Source organism: Meleagris gallopavo, chromosome 5, assembly GCF_905368555.1.
Source record: "Meleagris gallopavo chromosome 5, MGAL_WU_HG_1.1, whole genome shotgun sequence".
Lineage (NCBI taxonomy): Eukaryota > Metazoa > Chordata > Aves > Galliformes > Phasianidae > Meleagris > Meleagris gallopavo.
This window is the reverse complement of record NC_139408.1, coordinates 58,085,472-58,106,366: the sequence shown is the minus strand read 5'-3', so window position 1 is coordinate 58,106,366 and position 20,895 is coordinate 58,085,472. Positions and strand designations below refer to the sequence as shown.

At 44.3% G+C, this 20,895-nt stretch overlaps 1 protein-coding gene across 3 annotated transcripts in view; it reads left to right on the top strand.

Moving 5' to 3' along the window:
- DDHD1 (DDHD domain containing 1) overlaps positions 1–20,895 on the top strand; it is a 62,713-nt gene that overhangs the window by 31,436 nt on the left and 10,382 nt on the right. For all 3 annotated transcript variants that reach the window (XM_010712189.2, XM_085225966.1, XM_085225965.1), the window contains 3 exons: positions 8,414–8,520; positions 8,661–8,767; positions 18,873–19,135. In XM_010712189.2, the coding sequence (XP_010710491.2) occupies positions 8,414–8,520; positions 8,661–8,767; positions 18,873–19,135 (477 nt within the window). The remainder of the gene's footprint in view (positions 1–8,413; positions 8,521–8,660; positions 8,768–18,872; positions 19,136–20,895) is intronic.

The following is a 20,895-nucleotide window of genomic DNA, read 5'->3' as shown; positions in this document are numbered from 1 at the left end:
TGCAGGTCACCAACCAGCAGCCCAGGCTGCCCAGAGCCACATCCAGCCTGGCCTGGAGTTTTTGTGCTTCAGCTGATTTCACTCTGGTCTCAGATTCCCTCAAGAAATATCAGACAATCAGATGGTATTGCATCATGCTGTAAAATGCTGGTTATTGGCATAAATTGGGTAGTCTGTACAAAACCTACAAAGGAAAGCATCGTGTTAGATGGAAATTATATATTTTTTTAAGAACTTATAGTGGGGAAGATCCCATATGTTCTAGGAAGGGATTTTAGAAGAAATGTCTTCCAGGCCAATGCAATGGCAGTTCTCACAAGCCATACTAACACTTCCTGTTAGCACTTTCATCTGTGATATGACCGTGTATTATTTGTTCTCCTTTTTTTTAAACATTCTTTTGCACCAGGGACACAAAAAGTCAAACGCTGCCTTCTGAGAATGGATAAGGATAGGGAGATGTATTTTTTGACCTTTCAGACTTGTAAGTATGATCTAAGGAGAAAATATTTCAGTATTATTTCCTTTAAAATGGACACGGTTTTGTAGGAAACCTGTAGTTGCAGCCATGCTAACTGTATAATGTAAGTCATTGCCATCATTGTCACCATTCCTCCTTTCTTCCCTCACCCGTATCTGGGTACTACCAGCAGCTGCAACACATTAGCAGCCCTCGGAGCTCATTGTTGTCCTGGGCCACGTGCAGCTTTGATAGGCTTGTATGTCAGTTGGGATATTGATGTTCCTGTGGGGGAATTTGGGATACAGACTGGGAGAGAACAGAGGCAAGGCAGGTTAGAGGGAACGTGTAGGTCAACCACCAGGCCTATAAGGAGATGGACTCTCATGGTGTCTTTTCTCCTAGGCCTTTAGGAAGTACTTAGGGTGCTATTTCAGTGTCACACTACATAGTTTATTACACATTGGGATGCTGCTTCAGGCACGAGTAGGTGGTGTCCATGTCTTTGATATGCAAGTAAGTGTAGTGCCTGCTGTAAGCTGTTATCCCAATATTCAGGTAGGTAGAAAGAAGCAGCACACTCCATGATGCCTTTCATTGGTTTGGTATGTTGCTTGTGGGGTCTCCAGAAGGAGATCTCCCTTCTCCCAAACCTCTCTTCTGCATTATATCTTTGCCACATACCCATATTATGGCATCTTTCAGATTCAATCTACCCTGCTATAAAACCTTTGTATTTTTTTCAGCCTGTATGAGAGCAGCACTTCTATTCATAGCACAAAACCATAGCCCCACTTGAGCAAGTGGCCTTAAAAGAAAAAGAAAACTAAGTGCAAAAATGCAGCTTGTAACTCGGACGTGGAATTCTCTGCTTGTAACCCAGTGGGCTGAGAGGCACAACCAGAGCTCATTTGATATGCTGTCCTCGGATTACTGCCTCAAGAAGAAACTGGTGCACCTCCTGATGTAGCTGCATCATTAGGCAGATATTGTTCATCACAGAGCTGAAAACAGAACTCTGTTTCCAGGGTAATTTAAAATTGTATGCGCTAATTTCATTAAGAAATGGAGTTCAGTCTGCTCATTAATGTGGTTCGATGCTAGGGTTGCAGGGTGTCCTGTAAGTAGGCAAATGGAAAAGATGCATTCTATCAATGTTTGAGTGGATATGTCTCTGGGAGATGTGACATGATTTTGTTTCTGCATGGTGCAGTTAAACATATTTATTGTCTAAATGTAGCACGGCAGCTGGTACAACAAGCTGCTCCTGTCAGTGCCAATATTAACAGCAAGACTCGTCTGAGAAGAGACAGTACCTCCTCCAGGCTGGAACAATGATTCAGCTGACCTACTGTGAGCAGAATAATGAGCTGTGAGTTGTTCCAGCAGAAAAGGAAATAGTTTTTTTTTTAATGGAAGAAGATATTGTATTCTGAATTTCTATGTAACATAAACCAAGATAGGATGGCTTAGTGTACTTTGCTGGCGTTTTTATTTCCCATCAGGTGCATTATTCTGGTGTTGCATGACTCCTGGTATGAAGCAATGCTAACATTAGAAAATAGGAATAATTTGAAGCAATCCTGTTGTCTTACTGCAGATTGATCCTACCATTTTCTAAATTCCTGTGCTTAAAAATTGAATGGAGTAACTGCTCTGCATATTTCCACAACAGCTGTGATGTTATGAAGCTTCTCGATTCCTCTTTCTCCAGGCCTGGTGTCTGTCTGCCTCTCTCTGAATCTCTTGTTTTGATTCAGATTCCTATTTGCCTTTGCTGCTGCTCACAGCACAAAAATTGCTGTCTGTGCAATCGCATCATCTTGGTACTGCATAGTCACCAATTATGTTTTTATTGCATGTCCCATTAGTAAGCTTTTTAATTGTGGATTGTCATTATAGTAATTACTTCAGAATAGCTATTTTCATAAATTTCCAATGATATGCAAGCCCCTGCAGAACACAGAGCCTCTCAGAGGCCTTCCAGTGCCTTTAAACGTTTGCTGCTTGGATTTTAAATCAAGATTTCCTATTTGCTTCTTTTTGTAAGCTTTTCAGGTATTTGGTTGTTCTGTTTATTTTCCATTTAAAAGCTTACACTGCACTGCGTGCACGTTACATGTTTATTTTCCATTCTTTGGTGCTGGTAATAATTGCACGTTCTTCTGAAATTAAGTATGCAAATAATAATGGTGGTTGTACCGGTCTCAACTCGAGCTTTCTTTGGAAGGCAGATGAGAAGTTCAGCCCAAGAGGTAAAGGGTGATGGTTAGGGTATTAGTACTCTTGTAGGAGCTTGTTCTGTGTACCTTAGTTATCTAACACATGACTGCATGTTGGACCAAAGCTACAATAGTCATTACATGCATCTCTACAACATCTGTCCTTCTTCCTTCTTCTCCCCAGTCCTCTCCTCTGCCCAGAATTGCACTTTCACTACTGCTGACTCTGTGCTCCTGTTGTAATCCAGATCACTGCAGTTATCAAGAGCTAGAGGCCCGTGAGAATAAGGGAGAGAGCAGTGAGGAGGCAGGGCAGAGCAGCAGGAGCAGGGAATGTCTCATCTGCTTTGCTGCCAAAACCAGCATCTCACCAAAGCGCAGCCTTGCTGCTGTTTGTAAGCTGTGCCAGGTAGGAGGCACTTGTTTGGAGTACCTGAACTGAACCTCTGCAGCCTTCTCTCGGGGATCCAGTTGTCATAACCTAGAATTTTGGGTTCTTTTGATCATGCAGAGCCCCATTAATCTTGAAAAGGATGAAGTATGAATCACGATTATGTTCACTTTGATTGTTTCCTAAAATTTTCATCTTTCTTCTGAAGTAAAATGAGTCTCCATATGTCCTAGAGCAGCACTCTGAATATCTTAAGGCCTGAGAGCAGATGAATCCCTGAAGAACAGTGGCAGAGGACAACACGTGTCTTACAGGTGCTCTTTGAAGTCTGCCTTGAAGAAAACTGCATTTCTGAAATGCAGCTGAGCTTTTGAACATGGTGTCCGTTTCATTTCCCCTGGCTTTAGCAGAACTCAGTATTTATTGCTCATGCCCACTGCTCTCACTTGACTTAGCAAACATGGCTTAAGCCAGCCCCGTGTTTTCCCAATAGCTTGTGGTATTCTCAAGGAGGCTGGGAGTGCTGAGCTCAATTTACGGAGCTCCAGAGTGATGAAACCAATGCAGGAATGCTTTTGAAGCACGTTGTTTCTCCTGTGAAGAAAGGTTGAGGGAACTGGGCTTGTTTAGCTTGGAGAAGAGAAGGCTGAGGGGAGACCTCATTGTGTTCTTCCAGTGCTTGAAGGGAGCGGGTAAACAGGAGGGGGAACGGCTGTTTGTGAGGGTGGGTGGTGATAGGACAAGGGGAATGGTTTTAAAGTGAGACAGGGGAGGTTTGGGTTGGATATGAGGAGGAAGTTTTTCAGCCAGAGGGTGGTGAGGCACTGGAACAGGTTGCCCAAGGAGGCTGTGGATGCCCCATCCCTGCAGGCATTCAAGGCCAGGCTGGATGTGGCTCTGGGCAGCCTGGGCTGCTGGTTGGCGACCTGCACACAGCAGGGGGTTGGGACTGGGTGAGCACTGTGGGCCTTTGCAACCCAGGCCGTTCAGGATTCCGTGATTTAGGACAGAGAGCAGTAGGGTGAGTGGCTGGGAACAGGACGACTTTCAACAGCTTTCCTTCCTCTCCTTGTGCTCTCAATGCATGCATTCATTTGTAAAGTGGGACTAATACACCTGTTATAAAGTGGGAATACACCTATTTGGGAGTTGGAACAGGATGCTCCTTCAGGTCCATTCCAACCTAAGAAATTCTGTGATTCTATGACACCACTCATAAAGTGGGAATAATAACACCATGTTGATTGCTGAACATGTGGCACACTTAATAAAAAATAAAAAATCAACTTCTCCTATTCATTCCACAATTTTCATTTCTTCACAAAAGCAGGAACGAACTCCAGTAAAGAGGTGGGGGAAAAAATAAATAAATCAGATAGCATTGCAGCTTTCTTGAAAACTTCATCAACTAAAACACCTTTACTTTCAGAACATTACACTCTACCCTGGATGAACAAGAAATGCAGAGATTCACTCAGAGCAGCTCTCTATTCTTTCTGTTGTTAGCCCAGAAACAAAACAAACTAAAGACTTGTTTGGGTCACGCACCTGTACATAGAATCACAGAACAGCCTGGATTGCAAAGGCCCACAGTGCTCACCCATTTCCAACCCCCTGCTGTGTGCAGGTCACCAACCAGCAGCCCAGGCTGCCCAGAGCCACATCCAGCCTGGCCTTGAATGCCTGCAGGGATGGGGCATCCACAGCCTCCTTGGGCAACCTGTTCCAGTGCCTCACCACCCTCTGGCTGAAAAACTTCCTCCTCATATCCAACCAAAACCTCCCCTGTCTCAGTTAAATCAGGAGCTCAGAGGCAGAAGCTGATGTAATGCCTCCTAAATCCGAGACCATTCCTCGTGCTTGGCTGTGGATTGGCTGAAGAGCATCTATAAAGATGGCTTGGGAACAAACAGAGTAGAATGTTCTACTCTTCAGTTTTGCTGTGTTACCAACTATCAAGGTGATTTTATAAAATCTGTGTAATAGATTAATCTTACTGTAGCTGGTTTCTTTTGTACAAGTTGTGTATGCTTCACAGAAGTAAAATGAGTAGCGTAATGATTAAAAAAAAAAAAGTAATAATCGTAAATATGTTAATACATCTTTGGAATATGCTTTCTTATGCAAGGATATCTACCTATGTAAATATAGTGGTGTTATTTCATTGCTTTAATCAGAGAGAGGCAGCCAAGTGTGTTTTATTTATGGTGAGTCTCAAAAGTATTTATTTTCAGGCCATTACTTCTTTGCTTGCAACGCAGCAATATGTCACAGTGCTTTCCAAGGCATACATTGCATCTGTGCTCAAGTGCATTTTCGCCTTGAAAAATCATAAATTCTAGTTGTTACAGTGTGCTGGGCTATATAGATTTAAGCAATTGTTGTTCTGGGGTCAATATTTCAGCTTCCGTTTGTATTGGAAAGGGGAATAACTCTGCCTGTTTAGATGAGAATTTATCACTTCGGTTAGTGTTAATTTCACATGTGGCTGGAGAGCCTTGCCAGCTAATAAAATAGCTAAAAACATTATTTTTCTTTAAGCCAGAAGGCATTTAATTAAGGAAAAAAAAAAAAACAACTTAATAGCAAAGCAGAGTGCATTGATGTAGCAGGTGTTTTGTGTATGAGCATAGCCACACTGCTTAGCAATTACATCGCAGCTTTGATCAACGTTTGTAATAGAAAACTGTTGATGAAAACCAGTGGGAGATGCCACATAGTGCCATTCGCTGCGAATGAGATGTGCTGCTCTGGGATCTGGCCTTCTGATGTGTTTTCATGCCTTTGTGACTCTTGGTTGGTATCAGCAGATCAGTGTGACGTTGCTGCTGTAACATAGTGGGGGATCTTTCTGGTTGCTTTTGGCCAGTGACAGAGCTGGATTATCTCTAAGAGAGTTCAGTTTTAGGCAAAAAACAATATATTTTTTTGTAACTAGGTAGTTTGTGATCTGCAAAACGTCATCGTGTGTTTTGTAGCATTAACCAGCTGTTTAAGGTTAAGTGGCAGTGTGGGATAGCGAGCAGAGGAGCACACTTGGACGTGCACTGAGAAATGCATTTGCTGCACACTTGGTCAGTGAAGTGGCAGTTAACAAAATCTGTTGAAACAAAGCTTCCGTGTACTTTGCTGGAGTGTGTTTTGCAAGGCTCGAGGAGGATGCATTGATTTTCCAACGTGCCCAGGTGTATCTGAGCATTCGGCCTTTTCAGCAGAAGCCTGGAGCTGTTGCCAAAGGGTGGAATGCTTCTGGGCAGCCACAGGTGATGTGGGGGCAACCCCCAGATGTGGGTAAAAGTTGGAATTGTGCTGTGCGTTTAGCAAAGTGTTGTAACTTGGTTTCCTGGCAGGGAGTTCCAGTTTACCTCCTCCTTGTCTTTGGTGTGCAAAATGTATTCAAAAAGTATATGCAGGAAAAGGTTTGTCAGCCTTAACTGAAGCAGATCCTCTTGCCTTTCCCCCAACACAAATGGGAAGGACGCTGTGCTGTATGTAAACCTTTGCCATCTTGTTGGACTACAGACTAGGAGTTTGAAAGTGCAATCAAACCAGGCTTTAAAAATAGAGATGTTGATTAGCTGCATTTTTTGGCTGCTTGGTCACGCCATTGGTAACTATTTTGAAACACTGTGTGTCAAAGGATGTTCCTTCCCTTCCCTTCCCTTCCCTTCCCTTCCCTTCCCTTCCCTTCCCTTCCCTTCCCTTCCCTTCCCTTCCCTTCCCTTCCCTTCCTTCCCTTCCCTTCCCTTCCCTTCCCTTCCCTTCCCTTCCCTTCCCTTCCTTCCCTTCACTTTCCTTCCCTTTCCTTCCTTTCCCTTCCTTTCCCTTTTCCCTTCCTTTCCTTTCCCTTTTCCCTTCCTTTCCCTTCCTTCCTTTCCCTTTCCCTTCCTTTCCTTTCCCTTCCTTCCTTTCCCTTTTCCTTCTTCCTTTCCCTTCTCCTTTCCCTTCCCTTCCCTTTTCCCTTCCCTTCCCTTCCCTTTTCCCTTTTTCCCTTCCCTTTTCCTTCCCTTCCCTTTTCCTTCCCTTCCCTTTCCCTTCCTTTCCTTTCCTCCTCCCCAGAAAAGCATCAGTAATGGAAAATATTTTGACAGCCTGCTTCCATTAATATTTGGGTGCATCATGGAACTACTTAGTACCATATGAGCTGCAGTAGGAGCTGAAGTTCAGCTCTGCGTTTGTTCCTCTGGACCCATCTGCCTTCAGCCTTCCTGCACAGCATAAATCCTGTTAGGGAGCTGGGTCTGCGCAGGGCAGCAGCTACACTGGGAAATTAAGAATGAATTTTGTCAACACTTCTTCCTTTTCATCTGTACTGTCACCTCCCGTGGCAGTCTCACGAAAGAGCTCTGAGCAGCTCCTGTCCTGGTGTGGCAGCTCCCTGCTGTGTACCGCTGGCTTTGTTTTGAAGAGGTAAAGATGGACTTAATCTCAAGGCAGGAGTTTGACAGAGTTGTCTGTATGGGATACGCAAAGTGCTGGCACTGCTTTGGTGCAGACAGTTTTGCTCATCAAACAGAGGAGCTTAAGCGATTACTGTCTCAGGTGCTGGTGATCCAGGCTAAATGGTTGCATTTCTGTTAAGCAGAACAAGAGCACTCATACTCAAGGAAAGTATCTCAGCTGGGGGGTTAAACTTCCCAAAGCACGTCTGGATTGGTAGAAGTGCTGATGGGAGATTAATGTCACGGTGCATTTGGTCATAGCAGTCATGAAAAGGAGCTTGGCTTTGAAAATAGAAAAAAAAAAACACAAGGCTTCAAAGCAAAACTCTGATGGCTGTAACTGGGAAGCAGCTGCTGGAAGCTGCAAGTTGAAATGCTAATAAATCATCCTGTGTCTCACACTGAGAACTCTTACCTTCCATTCTGATACGTGAAGTTAACATTCTGACTTGTCAAGCACTGCTTTTATTAGTTTTCTTTGTGTTTAAAAGCACTGAATTGTCTTCCTTAGTGGTCTAAATGGTTGATTTCAGTGTGTTCAGGATTCCAAGACAGCGAAATTGTTACTTTTCAGATCATATGCTGCTCAAACCAACCAGAATTAACAGATGTTTGTCAGCTGAACTTGAATGGTTTGGATCAGGCTCAAAGTGAAACACACAAGGAGCTCTGAAGCTCTTTGGAGAATGCAATGCACACAATTTTCCACTATATGAGGATTTAAACGCTTTAACAAAATTGAGAGGTGAAGTAATTAGCAGTGTTGATAAGCATACACTGACATCCTTTAAAAGCAGTAAGGAGAGAAACGCATCGCAACTGGATGCACTGAGTTGTCTGCTAAGAGCACCATTAGCAGCCTTAACAGGAGCACATTCTTTCTGGTTTTTTTTTCAAGGATGCGAGATACTGCAAGAAAAATAGAAGAAAAGTATTTTTCCAATCTTGCAACACATGTTGAATTTCTTCCAGTTGAATGGAGGTCAAAACTTACCCTCGATGGAGGTACGTTATTTGGTTCTTTGGTTGTTCAGTAGCTGCAGTCTGCAAAACTGTCCCCAGAAGTTTCGTGCTGTATTCTTTGCCTGTGCCTTGTTTGGATTTTATCTTTCTCCTGCGTGTAACTTAAGTCTCTTTTCTTTCAGACACTGTGGACTCCATTACTCCCGACAAAGTACGGGGCTTGAGGGACATGCTGAACAGCAGTGCCATGGATATCATGTACTACACAAGTCCTCTTTATAGAGATGAAGTAAGTGGATTTTTTATCTAAATTTAACTAGAGCAGGGCAGAGAGGCTGAAATAAACTGGATTTAGTATTAGTAAAGTTTCCTTCTGAGACCGTGAACTGAGCAAAGGCTTCCTAAAGGAGCAGGAGCTTAAATGCATTTTATTTAGATTGCACAAATAAGGCGTCAGTGCCACAGCAAGTGGCATTGCTTTTGTCACGTCCTGCTACTCCTCACCTCGTGTGTCAGTGACTGCATGCAGCATGCCAGGCTCAGGGATTCCCATTGTCAAGTTGTGGTTGCATGTCCATCACCTGGATTTGACAGCATTCCTCCTGGGATTTGAAAGAGGAGCAGCCAGGCTTCTATGCCAGATGGGCAATAGAAGTGTGTCTTTTGGTATTCTGCAGTAGAAAATAGTATTATGTGTGCAAGCATATAATATATGAGGGTGATATTTAATATCACTGAGAATTAATCAGCTTTAAAATCTCCTGAAAGACATTTTACCTCTGAAAGAGCAGGGATTCTGGGTTCTCCCTGTCAGTGAATGTGTAAAGTGTCTGGAAAACATCCAGCATGACGATCCTCATATCCTCATCCCTGCTGTTTAGGGACTCTAAGTTCAGTATGTATTTTAGAGAAATTAAATGAAAAGCTGATGTTTGCACTTCAAGTAATCAAAATAGAGAGTTTTAATGGGGGAAAAGTAGAAAAACAACAACTATAATCAGTGTGGTTTTAGAGCAGAAATGATTGTCTAAAATGGGTCTTTATCAGCAGATGAGAAACAGAAAGGTTTTTCACAGCTTTTTCATGCATCTGTGTATTCTGAGCTACAGAACTCCTTTAAGGTGAGATCCTTCCTACCTCTAACAAAATCCTTGGACATGTGCCATTTCACTTCATTCAAATGTAAAGTCAGATGGGCCAGCAGCATCTTTAAACAAACCGGTTTTAATGGAGGTGTACACTCGCCTTGCAAGAAAGGCAGGACCCCACTCAGCCACTTGTTTGTTGGTGGCTGTTTGTATCCTGGAAGTTGCTGTCTTGTCTTCCTGTGTCTCAGTAGGCACACATGCTTTACTCTGTTCAGATGTAGTGTGGCCCCGTTCAATAGAAAAGCTCAAAGGTAAAAAAAAAAAAAAAAAAAAGTACCTCAAAGATAAAGTACCCCAAGAGCATCCTTTGTCACACATCCTGGAAGAGCCCCATGGGGATGTTTTATGAGTAGTTTCTATAGGAATTCTAGCTTTTCCTACGTTGGCTGTGTTATAAATGAAGTAATTCTAATCTTTTTGCAGCTTTCGTGCCCCACCTGCATGGTTTGACTTAGAGGTGAGAGGTGGACGAATACTTTCAAAGCTTACTTGAGGCTTTGATGCTACCTTTCATTAAAATTTGATATGTTTAAGTACTTCAGACTGTTGACACAATTACCAAACCTAAAACTGCTAGTAATACTGATTTTGGTTATAGCAGCCATGGCTGTGAAATTGCCGTGAGCCTTTTAAGCTTCCAGTGCTAGATATAAGCATACTGAAAGCTGTGCTCTTGTTGCTCAGTAATGCAAAGTTTATTGTTCAGGGCTTCTGGGTTCTGAGCTGTGTATCAGGTTTCTTTGTTGTGGAACTGAGAGCAGCCTGAGCTGAGAAGAAAACTTCACTGGCAGCTCAAAAATAGATTTTTAAAGTGCATTAGAGGCTCGGCATGTCTGTGGACGTCTCTTGGGCAGTGAATTAGCAAGCAAAGGTTAGGTATGCAGGCCAACGGTGCATGAAAAATTTAATTTGTTGCTCAGTAGAGCTGTAGTTTTACAGGTGTATCACATCCCTGAGGTATGAGAATTGGCAAATACAATGAGTGTACTGTGGCTGTGCTTAGATCTGATTACAGAAGTTGTTTTCTTCACTTAATCAAGTGAATTTTCCTGAAATGTTTGCAACAATGCACGCGAGATTGCCATTACCCTGCCTTATTCAGACTGCACCAATAAATCTTACACCTTTCTCAAAGCAAAGTTGGACAGTTTGAATAGCAAGCTTTTGTCCAAAAAAAAAAAAAAAAAAAGAAACAAGAAAGCAATCTTACAGGTCTAATGTTAAAACCTTGAAGAACAGGTTCCTGAAATGAATGCCTGGGATGCAGGTTTGCTGCTTCACTCAGCTGTTCCTGTTCCAACCCTGAGGTACCAGGGATGCAGCTTCTGGACTGATGCCATTATTTCACTTGGAGTTGTGTAAGCTTCCACTCAATACACAGTTCTGTTCATCTTTTCACCATTTATTTTGCCTTTAGCTACAGAAAGGAGGCTTGTATTTTTTTAGATACTGCTCCTCATCCCATTTCATTTCCTGTGCACAGACTGAACAGTGTATTACCAACTGAGCACTCCTCTGGGAAACCAGCAGATTTTTTTCTTTTTCCCCAATGTTCAGTGTTCACTTTGTTCCAAGTACTCATTCCAGCTGAGAAGAGAGCCTTGTCTTCAAGCATTCACATGGTCACATGCAGCTCAGAATTAGTATGCTCACCACTTCACAATACCAACCCACTTCTTTGTGTTCTGTTGGCACTCCTGAAGCTTTCCATGCAGAAATCTTAGAATCCTAGAATGGCCTGGGTTGCAAAGGCCCACAATGCTCCTCCACTTCCAACCCCCTGCTGTGTGCAGGTCGCCAACCAGCAGCCCAGGCTGCCCAGAGCCACATCCAGCCTGGCCTTGAATGCCTGCAGGGATGGGGCATCCACAGCCTCCTTGGGCAACCTGTTCCACTGCCTCACCATCCTCTGGCTGAATCTTGAAAGGAATGAATGAAACTTTGCTATGCCTCATGAAATAAATTGAACAATACAGTGAATTTGCCCTAGAGAAGAATAAAAGCTGTTATCCACCTGACAGCACTTAAAAATACTTTGCTATTAATTATTTTCTAATTCAAAGGATTTTCCCCACATCTGGAATGTAGCCATTGCTTTAAAGCTTCTGACCACTCTTTTAACATCTTAGAAAGGGATGTTCAAGTGGATATGTGTTGAAGAAAGAAAAGGAGAAGCTTTGTTGTATTGGCTTTCACCATAGATAGTAGTCAGCTCCTCCAGATGCAGCTGGATTGCTCAGCAAAGCGTTAAGGGATCCTGGCAGGTAACCCCCTCTCTGATTGCAGGTATCATTTTCTCCTGCAACACGATAGAATATCCGAAAGGTACCTCTTACCTGTGATGTGCAACGTGATACCAGCCAGATATCAATAATTCAGCAAGCATCTCGGGCAGCCTGGGCTCAGAGCTCAGGATGGAGGATGTTTGCAGCCCACAATTCAGCTGTGGCATTTGTGTGAGCTGAGCGTGGTGTTGTGCAGCTCCTCATCTACGCTGAGGTCCCTGAGTAAAACAGGCTCCCTGTTCAGATATTGCACAGATGCCAACTTAGTGCTTTTCTTTATCTTCTGATGCGTGCATGCCTACCTTGAAATGAACAACTTCACACCGATCGTGGTCTTCCTGGTGCAAGACTTTGCTTCACACTCACACCACTGTAGCTTCGTATTTCTTTAATAATAAATGCTTCTGGCAGAGATTGGAAAGCCTAATTGACACATTGTGAATTCAGCGTTGTCACCTTTGTTATATTGTTAAGTGCTTATTTTACTGGTCTTCGGTGTCCTTTCTTCCAGCCTAATTGTAATTCTATAAATTATTGATACGCAGCGTGGCAGAAAGTGCCTTTTGTACAGGCTGAATATTATTTCCACCCATCTTAGAAAGACCTTTAAAGATGTCATTCAGACAGTGCAACAGTCTCGGAAGATCAGTTGATGTTTATGGGATGCTTCTGCCACAGCTGAAGTGCAGGGAGGGCAGAGGGTCCTGCATTCCTCACCAGCTGAGGGCAGAGGGAATGGAGGCTCTGGGATACAGTGGCTGCAGGCTTGGTGTTGGAGGAGCCTGGCAGGCTGTGTCATGCAGCCGACCTAGCATGGCTCCACTGCTGTTACACATGTATTAAAATCAAGGGATTCATATCTGTGAACCTTGGCACTTGTATTCGTTCTTACAACAGGTTTCATCCCTCTGATACAAGGTCTGGCAAAGAAATGTGCTGCTTTCAGCAATAAAAGGAAGTTGTTTCTATGTCTTTCAAAAGGAGAAGGGTTTGAAGCAGGAAATCTTTAGCTGAGACTTGAGTACTGTCCTTGCTTATTCTGTTGAACCTAATAGGGAACTGCCTGCCAATGCTTTCACGGCTTGATTAATTCATTTGATTGTCAACTTTATAAAGTGGTTACTGGATCTGCTTTCTGTGCAGTCTTGAATACTGTGACTTGGATACGAATGGCTTAGGCTCAGCTTCTCAACCAAACACAGGGTACTGAGGGAGGCGTTGAGCTGTGGGCAGATCTGTGCTTCCTTTTTATGTAAAATGACTAACAGATGAAGCCATTCCTGCCTGTTCACCCCATGAAGTCTCATTCTGGCCTCTCATCTGTTGTGACACACTACTGGCACCCATCCATCAGGATATATGACAGCTTTGTATTCGGGAGGGTCAGCAGCCTCCCACCATTGTGTGCTGCCATGTTCTCCTGGTTCATGTGAAGCAAACTCCTTTTCAGTTTTTCATCATAGAATCACAGAATGGCGTGTGTAGAAAAGGACCACAAAGCTCATCTAGTTTCAACCCCCTGCTATGTGCAGGGTCGCCAACCAGCAGACCAGGCTGCCCGGAGATTTATCAATCTATCCTTAAGCAGCAGGTTTTTGTTGGCTCTTAAGGACCTTATTCTACCTCCAGTAGGCCAAAGCACTTTCTTATTGCCTGCTTGTACAGGTTTATACTTCTGAAGTTCTCCTGGCACTTGGAGTGAGCTGCTGACACAACTCTGTTCCACAGATCTCTTTCAGATTGTTTTCCCACGAAGCCTACAGAAACATTCCTGCCGTTCAAGCTGGAGGGGTGCAAAGGTCGGGTTTCCTGCACTCCCTTTTGATATGTAGCTATCCTTCGAGTTTTTTCCTCTTGAACTTCAAGCTGTTCATGTGACAAGACTGTCCAGTGATGAGCACCTATGGAGAGGCTAGAGAAAGGCCCTGGAAAGTTACAAGGGGAGTTTGTTGGAGCTGACTGCTGCCAAAAGAGAACCATCAGCAGAGCCCAAGACAAGAGCAGCTTTTGTTATTGTCTTTGACAGATCAAAGAGCTTGAGGCCAGGGAGCTGCACGCAGTTTTCAGCTGCGAACAAGTCACTGAAGTTTTGAGTAGCAGCCATGCAATGTCCGTGTCACTTCTGTGCTCAGGGTGCCAGCGGGGGTTTTGTACTCCTTGTTCTCTTGGAAGAACCCATTTCCTCTATATTGAGGGCAAGTATTATTTTCTATCCTGAAAAGCCAGCTTTTGTCCCAGCAACCGGCCTGCTGGGATGTGCAGGATCCTGCCTGGAGCTCCTTGGTGTGGACCAGGAGGTGTTTGTCTGCCTTGTGCACAGCCAGTTTCCTTCTGCGTTGCAAGAAACAGGAGTGCTCATCTATGCTTGAGTCTCACAGGGCTTCTTTCCATCCGAAGAGAAATGAACAGCTGTTTCACATGTCGGTGGCTGTGATTTAGAGGCTTATTATTTTCCAGCTCAACACAGGATGCAGTTAATACCTTCGCATAGGAGCTTCAGCCGAGAGAGGCAGCAGCTCCAGGTATTTCACTGCTTCCACAGTTACTTATCCCCTTCATCTTTCAACAGTCCAGGCTTACCCAGGTACCCAAGAGCTGCTTAGAGACATGATCCTTCTGCCTATGTAGTCAGCATCTTCACAGAATCATTAAGGCTGGAAAAGACCTCTGAGATCCCCAAGCCCACCCGTCCATGCCCACTGCTCACATCCCTCAGTGCCACATCCCCACAGCTCTGGAACACCTCCAGGGACGGTGACCCCATCACTGCTGGGCAGCTGTGCCACTGCAGCATTGCTCTTTCTGAGAAGAAATTCTTCCTAATATCCAACCCAAATCTTCCCTGGGGCAACTTAAGGCCAGCACCTCTCACCCTAAAGTTGTTTTGTTGTAGATGAGAGCAGCGCGAGTCCTCTGACTGAGCCTCTGGCCCTTGTTCATAAAGCATGTACCCTTGCCACTTGAAATCCTCAGTGGTTGGATGGGCTGCTATTTTTCTACACGTTGGAAGCAATGTGGCAGACAGGCATGTAATTGGAAATCAGACAGGATTTACGGTCGGATCAGAGCAGGCCCGGTGATCCATTCCTGTACCTTGACTGTCAGTTGGTTTGCCTTCCCCTCAGACTGCAGGAGAGTCACTCTGGCTCTCCACAAGTGTGCAGGAAGATTCCTTGCTGGGCTTTTATTCAGGCTTGTGAAGGTCATAGAGCGTTTAACCTCAGTTTGTCAGAATCAAAAACAATGACATCTGAGCAACTTGATCCTGTGGGCTTCAGTTTCCTACATGGGAGATGCGCTGGCAAAAGTTCAGCTGATAAAGGAAGCTCCAAGCAACTGGATTGACTTCTCATGGAGCTAAAAGAGAATCGCTCCCCAAAGAGCTGCACAGTGGGTAGCAGCGTGCTGCATCTGCTTGGTCCCCGTGGCATTTTTCTTCCTTTGCTCTGCTTTGCTGAAAGCTTTGACTGCTGGCAATCAAAGCTCTTGCTTGCCCTTTGGGACCGGAATAAAACATGTAGGAAATGCATCCATGACTCGAGTGTCTTTACTTTTGCACTTCTGAAAATGCAGTAGTGCGTATTGGCTCTCTATTCAGTCTGAGGATTGTGGGCTGCTTAGTGTGCCTGATTATGACTTGCTATAAAGTCTTTGAAATTTGACTGCATTAAGGGCTCCAGGCATTGTAAAGCTTGCTTTTATTTGTCTTTTATGCATGAGTGTTAGTGGCACATCTGCATGCTTCATAGCACTTTAATCCTACACCAAACTTTTGCACTGAAATAATTGATCTGCTTACTGTGCTCAGGATTTATTTCTCCCAAAATCACAACAGGGAGAAAGAGCTTTCCTAGGAAGCAAGACAGAAATGTTGGAAGATTTTCGGTACCTTTCTTTCAAAGGTTGCTGCATCCTCAGACTGATGCAGTCGAAGGTGCAGCTGGGGTGCAGGGATTTGATGTGGCTGTTGCTGAAGGGTTAGGAAGTGTTCCTTTTGCTGCAGTGGTTCAGTCTGTTCCACAGGCTGGTTGCTTTTCACTGGTTCCTCCTGGAAGAGCTGAGCAGAACAGGCAGTGGATTAGCCATCAGAGCAGCAAACAAGGTTTGTGGGAGCAGCTGCAGGAAAATATTGACTCAGTACTGCCTTTTGTGGGGGTATTTGAGCTTGTTTAGTCTGTGAGAAACTTTTAGGAGATGATGATAACGCGTTGGGCAAGCATTCAAGGAAACTCAAACCTTTTTGTGGGTTAAGCCCTACCCAAAGGGCTGGGGAGCAGCTGCCAAAGGATGGCACTGGAGTAATGGCTCTTTGTCAATGATAAAGGTGGAAATTGGGAGGGAGGAGGCAGGAGAGGAGGTGGGAACAGAGAAAGGGTTCTGTTCATGCTTGCATTCCACTATTTGTGTGGATGCCCCATCCCTGCAGGCATCCAAGGCCAGGCTGGATGTGGCTCTGGGCAGCCTGGGCTGCTGGTTGGCGACCTGCACACAGCAGGGGGTTGGAGCTGGATGAGCACTGTGCTCCTTTGCAACCCAGGCCATTCTGTGATTCTATGATTCATTCTATGAACCAGTGATTTACAAACCCTGTGTGTCAGATATCTAGTCAAATTAAGTACTTGTACTCTGGTTGGCAAATATAGAGCTATTTGGAAACCCACAGACAGTTTCCTAGACCATGTTTTTGTCTAAATCCTTAATAACAACAAGTTTCTAAGGATTTGGACACTTGTAAAGAAGACTGGACATAATGTCCAACCTGAGCTGTCTTACTCCCCAAAGCAGCAAGAGAACATAATCCTATAACGAAACACAACAATGCCAGAAGGTTATTGCCCACTCTGTGCCTATGGGCTGTAGGCAGACTGATGCAATATTGTTCCTGAAAGGAATCTGCTTTTGCAGGGAAATAGGGAAGTAGGGTACAGAACTGTTGAGTAAGTTGGGCAGTGCTCTGGGAGCACTGAGGGACGTAGCTGAGTTGTTGTGCACCTTATTTTTAACTTTCCATCAGGAAAAAAAAAAAAAAAAAAAGTTGCTAATGTTGAGATAGATTGGGGGTTTCAGAACTAGCTTGTTTAGGATTTTTAAAACAAGATGGCATTACTCTTTTCCCCCTTGTATAGATAGAGTACCTGGGAGCCACGGTGAGTCTGGCGCTGGAACATGGCTCTTATGGGGAGCAGCTGAAGCAGCTGGGGTGGGTCAGTGTGGTGAAAAGGAGACGCAAGGAAGACCTCAACACCCTCTACAACTCCCCAGCAGGAGGTGGTGGTGGAGGTGGGGGTCAGCCTCTTCTTCCAGATAACAATGATAGGACAAGAGGTGATGGCCTCAAGTCATGCCAGGGAAGGCTCAGATTGGATATGAGGAAAAAATTCTTCTCAGAAAGTCTGGTGATGCACTGGCACAGCTGCCCATGGAATGGTAGAGTCTCTGGAGGTGTTCCAGAGCCATGGAGATGTGGCTCTGAGGCCATGGGCAGTGAGCATGGTGGGCATGGGTTGGAGTTGGGTTTGGGGATCTTAGCGGTCTTTTCCAACCTGAACGATTCTGTGATTCTCTGCTGCCTGCACTGAAACCAGGAGCCAGTGCTCCATCCGGAGCATCCACTGTGTGCCTGGGGTTGTGGGCTCCCTGCTGAGGGCCCTGTGGGCAGAACATAGTGCTGTCTCCTTGGGGGTACCTGGAAGCCAGCCTGGAAACTGCAGGAGAGCAGCGTTCCCCTTTTTCCCTGAGTGCTTGGCAGTAGTCCTGGAACACTTTGATTTCAACAGATCTCTGTTATTTTGTTCTGGATTGTAATCAAAACCTTTTTTTTTTTTTTTTAATGGAGAAAGTGCCAACCAGCCGAAGCTAGTCCTGATTGCTATTTTCAGCCCTTGCTAAAAATCTCTGCCTGTTTGTTCACGTGTGAATGTATCTCCCAACGTCTGCACAGTGCCAAGCGCAGTAGGCAGCATCACAACAAAAAGACTTGAAAATGGGAATGTTGATGCTTATTTCTCTGCGCTGCTGCAAGGCTTTGTTAATCATTTCACAGTGCTTTCAGGCACAGGGCTTGTGTGGTTTCTATCTCAGCAAAGTGTGTATCAAACACTGACAGTGCTAGCGTCATTCATATTTATATTCAGTAATGATTCAGACACTTGAAAAATCATGTCCAAATTACATGTTCTATAGCTTTAATTTCCTGTTGTTAACAAGGGAATGATTTGCAATTTCATGTTTGTCCTCCTCTATGCAGCCTGGAAGCATTGCTCAGTTTCTGTGTTGAGTATTGCAAGCAAAGCTGCTTTCTTTTTGTATTGCCTGTTTTCCAAATCTTGTGTCTTTTAACATTTCTCTCTAAAAAAAAGATTGCAGTGAATCTTCCTGTTCGTATATACGTGTACACTACTATAGGACTTGAAGCAGATTAACCTCTGGGAGATTCAATTAGGACCAAAATAGGGCCAATATGTATTTATTATGGTAGCATCATAGGGTTAGCTTGTGATGATTGAGAACTATGTTGCATTATTGTTTTTCCCCCAAACCTCCCAGTAATCTATAACCAGAAAACATTTTCTTAGCATTGCTTATATCAAATGTTCAAATTCTGGCTCTGCTTTTTCTCATTTGTGCTTTTTCTCCCTTTGTATCTTCCTTTTGCCTGAGATGAGACTGCTTTTTTCCTGTATTAGCATTATTTCATTCAGAAGAAACATTACATAGGTGCAGCATGGAGGAGAGGAAGCGGAATAGGAAGCTCTGGTCTGCTCGTACATGAGCAATGAGCAGAATGAATTCAAGTATGCCTTACAAAGATCCAAAAGCAATTTGGGGTATTTTCCCAGTTACACAAACTGAACATGATGCTTGTCCTACGTGCATGCTCAGGAGGCTGATCTATGCGCTGTGTGAACAGGAGCAGTAAGATACGTTGTTATTAAACTTCTTCCTCACCACCTTCAAACAGCTTGTCAAGGGGCTGCAGCAGGAGCTGAACCGCCTGTACACACTGTTCTGCTCTCGGAATCCAGAGTTCGAGGAGAAAGGAGGGAAAGTCTCCATTGTGTCCCACTCTCTGGGCTGTGTCATCACCTACGACATCATGACTGGCTGGAACCCGGTCAGCCTGTATGAACAGTTGCTGCGGAAAGAGGAGGAGGAGCTCGAAGACACTTGGATGAGTTATGAGGAGCAGCGTTTACTTGAAGAACTTTACATAACCAAACAACGGTAATGCATCCACTTCTGGTTATGAAAGGATAAAACCACAGCCCTATGTGACACCCTTTGGTGTTTCCAGAACCCACCACAGTTCTTATATTTTGCAGCTGATGTTCCTCTGACGATGCTGAAGGGCAGTGGTAAATGCTAAACGCAGAACTAAGCGGACAGGGAGCTTGGCAGGGCTAATAAGAGCTCTGAATCCATATCCTACAGACTATACCAAACTCAAACAAGCAGCTGCTACTCACTGCCCAGATGCACTGGGAGCTCCTTCTAGCCAAGAAGAAAGGACAGGGTCAGGCCATGAGCCCTGCAAATATTTGAGGTGTGCAGTGAGCTGAAACACGCAGAACCTGAGCAGTGAAATGCCAGGGTCTCTAGAGAAAAATGAGAAGTGTTCTGTAAGACTGAGCTTGGAAATTGAGCTCCACCAGCTGGGTGCAGATGTTGTGGTTGCTGTGATTGGGCTTAGGGGATTACTGCTGTGCTGCAGATCATTTACCAGTTTCTGCCTGCTGCCATTTAGAAATGTTAATGCAGTTCTTAGTGCAAAGCAGCACTGCCCACTGTGACAGATTGGATCTTGGTTTCATTGTCTTGCAAGTGTTGGTAGGGATTCTCAGTATGAGGTGACCATGTAGATAATCACTCTGCCCCCACAGTGTTCAGGTGCTTTCTCTGTTCTAACCTGGGTTTCAGGGTACTGTGAGACTCTATAGACAGAGAATCTAATGATGAACATGGGAGCATGAACTTCAGTCTTTCCAGTGGTGCTTTGGAAATGTTAGTATTGCATCAGATCCGCTCTGCCTGAAATCAGTATGTGTGTAATTAGGGATTGGTACAGGACATCTCTAACAGCTGCAGGGCTGGATAAAGTGTGGTCTTTTAGAAAGCAGAGAAGTAAGAGACCCAAAAATCGTGCCCAGGGGTAAGGTGACCCTACAGGCATACTACTAATGAAAAATTACAGTTTTTATACCCGTGCTCCAGCTCCTTGGGTATGCACAGAAGCATTTCACTTTTCATCCCCATTAATCCAAGTACCATTTGACACAGGCACTTCTGTGATAGATAGAGTGGCTCCCGTGTTCGCAGACCATCGTAGTGTCATTCAGTCTGGAATGGTAAAGGATGCTTCTATCTTCCAGATTTCTGGTGTTGCAAGGCTGTCAAACATGTAGTGGACTTCTGAAAATACTTACGCCTGAGTCAGGTGTGTGACAGCATGCACAAATATACTACGTTGTAGAACGTGAGCATATAAATTTTATTTAGTGGAACCCTTCAAGAGCAGCTCACAAGAGTCAAGAATTCTGCATGCCTTCTTTTTTAAGACCAAATCACATTCATTGAAGCATACTAACTGGTTGAGAGGACGACTCTTCAGAAAGCTTTAGCTGCAGACTAGTATCTTTCTAATCAGGATGACAGAGGTTAACCTTCATATTTTTGCTTGCAGAATGCTTTAGGAGATCTTGAAGGGGTGCTTTTTTCCTGCTTTGAGGAGGGCATAATGCTGGGTTAGGTGTTGTTCATCCCACAGACTGGTGAAAGATAAATGACCTTTTTTAGAGATAGCTGAAAATGTGAGCCCCTGTCCTTCAGATATTCCACTACAGTACAGAACTCCATAGTGGGCCATGGATTTTCCCATGGCTCTGGCTGAACAAAACAAACTAAAACCAGGCGATGTGGCTGCAGAAAGCAAGGAAGCAGGAGATGAGTCACCTGCTCCTGAGCAGGGAGGATGGGCAGATGCTTGG